Raw genomic sequence first — 11222 nt, forward strand, 5'->3', positions numbered from 1 at the left:
TTGGCTGTTTTCGCTACATTGGGTAAAATAAATGAATGGCATGCCCCAAATAGTATTTGCTCAGTTCTCGAAGAGGGGGCCAGGGAGTTTTGTGAGTTAAGGCTACTAACATTTTAAGGCCAATCTTGGGACACTAATGTAAGCAACAGAGCTGTGGGTGTGTTAGTGTGCCACTGGGCAAGAATTAGAATTGATTACATTAAACAATGTGAGTTTAGACGGCAGTTATCTCATTAAATTATTGGGGGAAAGAAGTCAGATGATTTGAATTAAGTGCAATCAGGTCCTCTCACTTCAGGTTCATGTCAACTAATTTGTTTATTAAGAACATATTAGGCAGCAACAAATATTAATTTACAAAATATGAAATCACAATCAGCATTTTAGCCGTGGGTCAAATAATAGTGGCAAATAAATCAAGTCAAATTTGTGAGTTACACCCCAGTACTACACATAACATTTTGATTTATTTAGGTGACATTACATAATATTAACTACTCTTCTGCCATTAATTGCATCAACATTCAGTGTAGTGTTCAAGGTGACCCAAGACCCAAGGTGACCCAAGACCCAATCTAACTACAGTTCGCAACCACTACTATACACGGGCTGAAGCAAAACCATTAAAAACAAGATTTGACCTTGGTCTGCAGTATTTACATAATATGATACATAGCAGTCCATTTGATCATAGGAGTGTAAAGCCTGATTTACACTTGGTTGCGTGCCAGTGTTGCGCGCTGAAGCTTGTAGATGTTGTGAGCTTGTAGATGTTATATTTTCAGTGCACGGACATGGCACACAACCAAGTATAAATCAAACATAAAAAATCACAACTTCAATATAAAAGGCACTTTAGAGTAGGACTTCTCTCCTCTTGTCATTTTCAAAACCTACTGCTAACTATTACCTCAATCACATTTTGAAGAGATGGAATGTTATATTATATTGCGGTTTCATTTAGATTTAGGAAGTTGGCTGTAAATTATGTAACAATACCGTTCATAACCTCACCATGGTGAAACTACACATATTCCAATACCAGCTGACAAAGGATCAAGAGTTACCTGGCAACGACCGAGTACAACCATGTGTTTGTGGAGCCAACATGGCTGGCATTGAGCTGAACACCACAAGGTCACCAACACCATCTACTGTATGATCCAAGACAATCAAAGTGCAGAATAAAAAATCCACATGCTTTCCTTTCAGCTTACAAGCAGCATGTCTATATCTGATTTGAAGCTCTGTAAAACATAAAAAATAAAAATCTATTAATTAAAACTAGAGTTAAAGCTGCAATCCTTAAAAAACATTGTGTGAACACAATTATGTTGACTAATCGGTATGGTCGAGTATGTTATTACAATATAAATAACAACTGTGGGGGTTGTAATTGTCTACCTGCTTTCTACTGATAAATGTACTGTATTATTCTGTGTTGGGGTAGGACCACTTCTGCATCCATAAAGCTCAAAACTGAATACATCCTCTGTCCAAATAGGCTTTCTGTATTAGCTCAGCAGCAGCAGGGGACCCGGGTTCGATTCCCAGGTAGGGGGACACGAAGGTTACGGACTGCAGCTTTAAGCATCCACTTTGGTTTCATAGCAAGACATTGAGTGTTTATCGCTTAGTACTGTACATACTGTAGTTCTACACCTGAGGAGTACAGTATGAAATAAAATGTATAATACATTTGTCAGACATTGCTCTGGGTGCACAAGTCCATTAATAGATCCTTTTTTGTACAAATCATTTCTGAGAAGAATGAATCATGCTAATAATGTTGTGATGGCTCCTCAGATGGTGAGGGGAGGAGGAGGAAGAGGATGGAGGAGGTCTTCAAGAGCTCTTGGTGGCCCCCCAGATGATGAGTCCTACAACTACACCAACCACAGCCAGTACTATCACCAGTATGCAGATCTTCTTGCGGGAACTTTTCTGTGACAAACAACAACATAAATTAAAGGAGTAGTTCACCCCCCAAATGACTTTTTTTCTATTGATTACTCATGCCATGGAGAGTAGCGTTCAATAATATTTTTTGTTTTTTGTCACATTCCTAAGACAAAAATTTGATTCGAGTAAATTTACCCCCATTGATTCCAGATGGGGACCCGTTTCGAAATGGGTCCCCATCTGGAATGAATGGGGGTAAATTTATTGTTATCACATTTTTGTCTTAGGAATGCGACAAAAAACTAAAAATATTATTGAACTCTAGTCTCCATGGCGTGACTAATCAATAGAAAAAAAAAGTCATTTGGGGGGTGAACTACTCCTTTAATTATTAAGTGAAGCCATAATAGCATTAGGATTCAGCCAGAACTTTGCCAGTGGTTGAAGGGTGTTTTGTATTCATAATAATCTAAATCTGTCAAGTAGTTTGTAACGAAAGATGTCAATTTGTGTCAAATAATTGTATTAATTAATTGTATTAAATAATTGTAGTACAAAGTATAATATTTACCTCAGAGACCTCAAAATGTTACTTAACTACTGTAATTGAATACATTTACTTAGTAACTTTCTGCCACTGGAATTTGGAAATACCATAAAGCTAGCCTTACACCTAACAACTTTGGTAAGATTGTGGACAGATTTGGAAAAGATTTCTTAAAGACTACCCCTCACACTATAAGATTTGAAAAAGACTCCCCAAAGACTGTAGGATGATTTTTCAAAGATTTCAGTTGTTAGATGTGTATGCCTCTAAAGATTTTGTAAAGACTGGTTCAAGATTCCCTTTTATTTGCTGAAATATGCCTTATTATATAGCCTTGTGTTCCTAAATAAATTATAATATTATTATAAAGCATTAGGCTAACCATAAATGAAAATAGCCGATCTACAAGCTCAGTCACAGCGCGTCGCATCAGAGTATTGCAGTATTGATACTTTTACTTGATTACTTTTTCACTGCACATGCCGTGCACAGTCTGCACACACACACCGAGCTCCGCCTTCCTCCCTCAGCCCTGCCGCTCTGTGCCTCTCCTCTCTAGTTTTCTCCTCTCAGCCGGCGCAGATCGATCCTATCATTCAACTATTATCAACGTTGAATGTTTGGAATAATGGAAACGCGGAGAAATAACTAATAAAGGGCTGTTGTAGTAGCCGCACCAACAACGACCAGGCTGGCAGCTCAGGCAGCGTCTTTTGGGGAATGAATGGCTTGGCTTTTGGCTTGTTCTGTTTTGGTTGTAGGCTAGGCTACGTCATTGTATTCATTCAGACTCAGCCCCGATTTGTGAAAATATTAAACCAGTTTGATATTCTCGTAACAGAATCTGGCTCTCAAGTTGGGGTAAAAATCGAGTCGGACCACTACCTCACATTTAACGATTGAGTAACGACTGAGTCACGGGAGCGCGCCGCAAATAGCCCCGATTTTATTACGATTGAGAAATCTTTACAAAGTTGTTAGATGTAAGATGACCTTTAGGGCCACTGCAAGCAGCTACAAAACACACAACAGCCCGACAATAAAAAAACATCGGAGTGAGAGTGGGATATTTCTATCCTTCTTTCCCTGGGCGGTTTGCCTCAGATTGGGTGGGAACAGCACAGCCCATATCACCTTCCATAGTATCAGCATATTACCCCCCCCTCCGTTTAACTTCTTTATCGTCTTAATCCTTAAATAACCATGGCATGTTGACTAATAATTGGCTAAGAGCCTCTAACAGTAAGTATCCTCATACAGTAGACATATACAGGAAGATCTGATGAAGATCTGAATAGATCGAAACGTTGACTATGCAATAAAATACAGCGGAGCTTTATCAGCAGTGTGCAGACTATTCTTTTTTAATTATACTTTTGCTTGTCTTGCACCTGGACCACGGATGTGCGTGCACTAACTCCAGGATAGTGTACATTCAAGGGGATAGTTCATCCCCAAAATGTTTCTTTTTCGATCGATTACTCACCCCATGCAGACTTGAATTCATGGATATTTTTTGTCGTATTAAGCCCATAATTTGAGACTATTTTTATCTCCATAGGGAACAAAGAAGACGCTTTGTGTCTCCATAGGGAACCACTGATGGTCATCAAATTATTGGCTTAGGTATGCAACAAAAACAAAAAACAAAATCTCCATGAATTTAAGTCTCCATGGGGAGACTTAAACATCCTTTTTAAACATTTACAAGCTTCCCAGTCCTCTCCCCTGTCCCCTCTCTCTTCCTGCTTCAGTGTATTTCACCCTCCTCTTTGTCTCTTGCAAAACTTTATGTGATATTTCTTACCTGGTAGCTTTCAGCCTGTGCCAGTTGCTGAGTAGCACCTTGCACCTTAATTTCAGCAGTCTCCACATTAGCTTCTATACTGTCTGCATGGCACAGGGAAGTCAACCACATACAGTACATGTTATGTTATGGTACAGTACATACAGCCATGTACACGTAGGTGGTAGCAGTAATGTATATTATGCAGTTAAATCGTCACTGCAAGTTTAACTGTGAGTGTGTAAAAATGTGTGTACCCTTTCTTTTACACACACAGCTAAATGTACACTGAGAATTTTAACCAATGTGTGGTATTTCCACTATTAGTATTTACCAATAACATCTCCCTGCTCGTGGATCATCATGCCCAGGTCTTTGAAGATGTCGTTGATATCCGTGATGTCAGACTGAATAGAGAAACACAAAGCTTGATGATTTTTTTGTTTTTCAGAAGATTATTTTCAATTTTCAATGTGTACCACATTGCATGACCGGAGAGTAAAGACAGACAGCAGAGAGGGTGGCAGAGACAGAATGTCATACAGTATGGAACACGTCTTGAGTGAGAATAACTTAAACTGGTTGACCCAGCATGGCACCCTGAAGCTGATGTTCTAGTGAAGAGTTCTGTCCTTTAACCACATGAACCATCTGGGAATATCATAATAGGCAAAAAGAAGCAGATAAGACTATTTCTGGTGAAGCGATTTGGTGTGGAGGGAAAGAAGGAGGGGACCCAAGTTGGTCAGCAGCATCAAATCTTCATATGTGCAGCTTTTAGATGCACTGCTTCAGTTGTCTAATGTGAGTGGTATTTTCTTCACCTCTAGCTGTCTAATGGAAGACTCTCTCTCCTGGATCAGCATCAGGTCCTCTTCTGTGATGGCTTCACCCTGAGCCTGGATCTGTGATTCACTATAAGTACAAAACTGTAGCTGTAACCAACGTTAAGACTATACTGGAGTTTACATGCCATAATACTTTTGAGGTTGCATAGCAGAACAGTTGTAAAAATGTAAAGGATGATACAAACCTTTGTAGAAAAGAAGCATTTCCAAAGGGATCTTCAGGCTGGTCTGTCTGTTGTTTAAAAGATTCCTGTCAGTTCAACAATTCTAAAATTCTAATAACATTTTCTTTTCTAATTTGAAAACAAGTTTGTGTTCAATGGAACATATTTTTTCTCACTTGTTCCCTCTACAATACACTACAGCCATTTGTGAGTTTCTTTAGTTTGCACTTGCACATGTTCTTGTCAATAGGGGCCAGCTGGCCAGTTTATACTGAGAGCAGATAGAGAGAGAACTGACCCCATTTGTTTCTATAAATATTACAATATACAGTAGGAATGTGTCAGACATCAAATGTTGTATAATTGACTTCCCTTTTACTCCACCTAGTGGTACTGTACACGTACCTTTAATACATCCCTGGGTTGTACCCATGATCTGAGGTAATAATAAGACCAATAAGGTAATACAATATATATTAAAATGTAACAAGTCTAACAAGAAAAATCGAAATCTCAATGCTAACGAGTTGTATTGCAATATAACAATTTAATTTAAATGAAAACTGTTGATTTTTGGAAGAAAAGGTCTCCAATGGCTCACTGACAGAGGACATGGAAGGGACAGTACACTACACTCTCTCAGAGTTAAGTTAGAGTTGTGTAACAATCCAGATTGTTCAGTGTACGGTTCAATATGACCGTCTACTTACCGATACCCTGGAGCTGGCTCGGACTCGGGCAACAAACTCTCTTTCTTTGTCGGCTGCCTGGCGCTGGGTTCTCTGCAGGGTGTTCAGGGCACTGGAGAACTCATTCAACAGACGCTCTTTCTGGATCTTTCTCTGCCGCTAACACACACACACACACACACACACACACACACACACACACACACACACACACACACACACACACACACACACACACACACACACACACACACACACACACACACACACACACACACACACACACACACACACACACACACACACACACACACACACACACACACACACATTTAATGACATGCCCAAAATAGGGACACCAGGGCTGCAAAATGGCATAACCCCAATTAGTTTCAAATCTCGCAATACCTCCAAGACAGAAACGATATCTGCCGCTGTTTAGATTCTCAATAAATTTATGTACCGTGCACATCAAAAAGAAAGCGATTAGAAAACAATTTGTGATATGTCTTCCTTTATATTCCTGAACCGATTATATGACAAAGGTCTCAGTCGTTCATAAATAGTGTTTCTTGAGCTTCATTCACTGCCATGTATTTAATCACACTTCCGGTGCGAGTTTTGGCACCCGTGGTGAGCGTGATGGCTGGTCATGGCGCATCCCTGGCGTCACATGTTTCCCTTCCTTCTATAATAACTTCATTGCGCACGGCTGATTCAAATCACCAAGTAATCACCATTCAGAGATTCAGGTGTCACAGGCTCACAGCAGCAACAGCAACCAGTCAGAATGAAACAGCTAAGAGGAACAGGAAGTGAAGCCCAATTTACGCAAGGAATCATGGGACACACGAAACTTAGATGGTAAACAGGAAGGGAACTGACTGACCATCATGACTAGTTATCAGTTTCCCTGGCTTAGGGTTCTGCCACTAGAAGTGTTATGGTACCTGATCAGGGCCAACAGGCAATCCGCTGAACACCTTCATGAGTCGGTCTGTCTCCTTGGCGAGCTGGTTGCCCTGCTGCTGTTTCTGTTGTCTGGAAACCACAATCATCACAGAGAATCACAACCAGGATTGCATATAAGATGTTATTAAACAGACAGGTTGATACCTGGAAGATATTCACAGCCCTTTTACCTGCTGTCTCTACCTTTTTGAATTGAAGATATTCAAAGCCCCCCCAAAAAAATTTGCATTGTGATTTAGGCCGGGTATTCTAGCTCTTTCTATTGGTATTTGGTAACCTTCAATAACCTTAACGTTCTCAGAACCTGTGAAGTTAATGTAGATATTTTATTGTTAACAAAAACAGAGCCCCTAGGCCTAGGCTATTTTTTTTTATCATTTTCCACTATAAGGACATGCCAAAACACACTGGGACCCATTTGTGGGTCATGGACAGATTTGTATGGGTCACTAAATAGAATTTCTTTTCTTGTTTCTTTGTTTAAAAAAAAAAAAATATATATATAACCAGTAAGACTCCCTAATCGGGAGATAAGCGACCGTAGGTGGCTTATCTCCACAAATAGGGCAAAAATTAGTTTTTCCAAAATCTTCCTGATCCATGTTGATGACATGAGTGTAGACATGCTGTGTAGTGACAGGCCTTTTCACCAGGCCTGTCTGGTCGATTCACCGCTGTTAAAGAGCCATTTTGCCTACCCTCAGACTGTCCATGTTTGCTTGCCAGTGGTGTTACCTGTCAAACAACGGTGACGGCTATCCTATGCAATGCCACTCCATAGAAATCACATTAATAGGCTACAGATTAGAAGTTAAAACTATTGGAATCATTTAGGGCTTTGCACAGGGCAAAAAGTCCACAGTCCGGTCCTCCTAAAGCACAATGTTATTTCTCTCTGCATGCAGAGAGCACAGACTGGGCAGCTCAGACTGCCAGTGGCGTCAGTTAAAAAAAAGCAAAGTATGGCAACATAAAACTAACCCTAACTCTACCCCCAACCCTAAACCTAACCTCAGAAAACTTTACCTCAGTAACTAACCTGCCGACGCTAAGTAACTAACCTGCCTTACGCTAAGTAACTAACCTGCCTTACGCTAAATAACTAACCTGCCTTACGCTAAATAACTAACCTGCCTTACGCTAAGTAACTAACCTGCCGACGCGTCGGAACAGCGGATAGTCGGGATAGTGAGCGGACCCCCCTGTGGATAAGGTATGGCAACATGTTGCCATACCTTAGCTTTTTCTGAACTGACGCCACTGGACACCACTGTCACAGTCAAAATAATATGTAAATGACAAAGGGGTAATATGGAACCATGTGGACAGCGTGGGCGAAATGGCTCTTCAACGGCGGTGAAACGGCCAGATAGGTTAGGTGAAAACACTCTCCTCCACGGCAAAAGTGCCCCGCGAAAAGACCTGGCGAAAATGTTAAAGGCGATTATGCCTGACACCGTAAATACGACCTACGGTCGCAATAATAATAATAGCGATGTGTTGTGAGCTTGTAGATCGTCTATTTTCACTAGTTTGGGAGCCGGGGAGAACCAGTGCTCTAACAGACAGGCTGAATAGAGAGGATGATGAGGGGTGGTAACTCACAGTGTCTGTCTTAGTTGGCTGGAGTCCTGCTCTGTTCCCAGCTGAGACACTCCCCTCTGTAGCTCCGACGCTGGTGAGATAGGTATATATAAATGATATGGAATGTTTCTACAGATATCTGTCATGGATTCGATTGAGTACCACACACTGGCACACAGTCAAGATTATACAATGAAATTATATAAAAGACCACAAGAAAGCTTTTAGGCTTGTTTAACTTGGTGTCCCTTTTTTCCTCAAGTCATACAGTATGTACAACACTAAATGATAGACAAATAAAACATACCGTAGTACTATGCACAGGTATGTGTGTGTGTGTGTGTGTGTGTGTGTGTGTGTGTGTGTGTGTGTGTGTGTGTGTGTGTGTGTGCGCGCATATATTACTCAGAAGTGTGATTTTCTGGATGTTGGAGCTGATGTTCTGAGCCAGAGCGCTGGGCTCCTCTGGAGTTCCAGCCTGGTAGGACATGGTGGAAGCCTAGAGAGTGGAGAAGTGTCCAACAACACAGTGACCTTCGCTATATTGGCTACTTGTTGTTAGAATTATTCTTCTGTACAGTCCATGACAGACCTTGATGAAGATCTCTCTCTCTCTCACACACACACACACACACACACACACACACACACACACACACACACACACACACACACACACACACACACACACACTTCAACAAAGTTTCATGATTCATTTATACTCTGTCATATGCTGTGTCGCTCACCAAATTGGTTTGTAGATCTGCTATTTTCAGCAAGTGATGCTGTCGTGTATATATAAGTATAAATCAGGTTTCAATGTTCAGAGGATTCACTGTAATACAGAACAATTATTCTTAAATGGTTTATGCTTTAGTGATTACTTATGAAAACTGTTCCTTGGTAAATATGAAAGATAAAAGCAGCAAGATATGACAGCAAGACATGAAGTGTCATGGGACAAGTCATGAAGGTTACAATACTATCAATCTATTGTAAGCCATATAATGATGCATTATTAAGCAGAGTATATGTATTAAACTATAGTCTTTGATAAACAAATAAGACATACTGGCTATAACTACTTAATCCACATATTAAGTAATAAAAGTCATTTTCTCTCACACTTCACTGCAAGTTAAATCTAAATACATCCAAAAACATTCAAACATTATTTTCCAGAATTTAAGCCAGACATTTATGAAAATATCTGATAGTATACTTCTATGATCACAGTATAAAGACCTATATGTAAATAAAACGGTTTGTTGCTCGTGGACACACACACACACACACACACACACACACACACACACACACACACACACACACACACACACACACACACGTCCTTTAAACAGCAGAGCGACACAATGCGGAAATCACACAACTATTTATTGACACAGGACTCACGAGAGTACGGTAGGTCACACTGTGTACTTATTATTCCTGCTAGTCTGGGAGGAATAAGTCCTAGCACTCATTTGTGATGTTGGATTCATCTACTCTAAATGCAGAGTTTGTTGCCAGTTGTGAAATAAGTTAATTGTGGTGCAGGTGCGATGTCATCATAACGTTATCAAAGTCGCAACTCGCAACCAAACTTGGAACTTCTAATCGGTTCGTTCAGAAACGCTTCCACGTTCTCAAAACATATGTGACAGCATGGCGGTGGAGCCCGCTATAATTACTGCCATTGTATAACTGACAAAAATACCATATAAATGTTTGGAATACGTTGTAATGATGATACACAGTTTTGATTTACCTTTCGTGCTGCTGCTGCAGCAACAACAGTGAGACCGTAGACGTTTCCTGGTTCTGGGCAAGGAGTCTGTTGAAGAAGGAAAGGACCAGGACCGACGTCAACGTCACGTCCAAACACTGGCAAAAAAAAATTGGACTGAGGGAAATACTATGATGGGTTCTATGTTCCCCATTTACCTCCACAAAAAAGGTTCTATGTTCCCCGCTTACCCAAAAAAGGTCCTATGTTCCCCACTTCCACAGGTTCTATGTTCCCCACTTTACCCCACAAAAAATGTTCCCCTCTCAACTTAAAAAAGGTTCTATGTTCCCCACTCATCCAAAAATGCAGGAAACATATTTATAATTATTAATAACAACTCAAAATACACAATAATGGGGAGAAATTACAAATACTAGTGGGACAGGGGCCACTAGGGACATCTGGGCACCGTATTTTTGTTATGACTGGGCATCTGGGTGAGTGGGCACCTGGACATCTGGGCACTAGGGACATGTGGGCATTTGGACGAGTGGGCACTTAGGGGTGGAGACATCTTGGCACTATAGGGACATGTGGGCACCTAAATTAGGATTGCCCCCATGTTCTTAGTGCCCAGATGTCCCACCATTTCCTGCATTTGAGTTGGGAACATAACCTTTTTTTTGGTTGGTGGGGAACAAGCAGTATAGATCCTTTTTTTGGTTGAGCGGGGAACATAGAACCTTTTTGTGGGGAGGGTGGGTGGGGAACATAGAACCTGGGGAACATAGAACCTTTTTGGGGGGATGTGGGGAACATAGAACCTGGGGAACATAGAACCTGGGAAACATAGGGTGGACCCCGCAAAATAGCCCTTTATCAAGATGCTCCGCAATCTTTTATGGGCAGATGTGACTTATGGGGGCTAGTAGTGTTACTGTAAATAGTAATACAAAAATTGCCGGCTTATTGTGTCTAAAAATACATATTTAGACAAATGT

General features: G+C 40.7%; 1 protein-coding gene across 2 annotated transcripts; it reads right to left on the bottom strand.

The window, feature by feature from the left end:
- Positions 1–299: 299 nt before the first annotated feature.
- Positions 300–10305, bottom strand: stx7l (syntaxin 7-like). 2 transcript variants are annotated; one of them, XM_080744068.1, is made up of 10 exons: positions 10261–10305; positions 8898–8991; positions 8514–8583; positions 6887–6977; positions 5958–6095; positions 5269–5315; positions 5060–5150; positions 4570–4642; positions 4257–4339; positions 300–1944 (listed from the first exon to the last, which is right to left on the bottom strand). In XM_080744068.1, the coding sequence occupies exons 2-10, from the start codon at positions 8980–8982 to the stop codon at positions 1846–1848; spliced, it is 777 nt and encodes a 258-aa protein (XP_080600194.1). In that variant the 5' UTR covers positions 8983–8991; positions 10261–10305; the 3' UTR covers positions 300–1845. The 2 variants fall into 2 exon arrangements, with proteins under 2 accessions (XP_080600194.1, XP_080600195.1); XM_080744069.1 differs by lacking the exon at positions 10261–10305 and adding an exon at positions 9239–9327.
- Positions 10306–11222: the final 917 nt, after the last annotated feature.

Source organism: Nannobrachium achirus, assembly GCF_963921795.1.
Source record: "Nannobrachium achirus genome assembly, chromosome: 16".
Lineage (NCBI taxonomy): Eukaryota > Metazoa > Chordata > Actinopteri > Myctophiformes > Myctophidae > Nannobrachium > Nannobrachium achirus.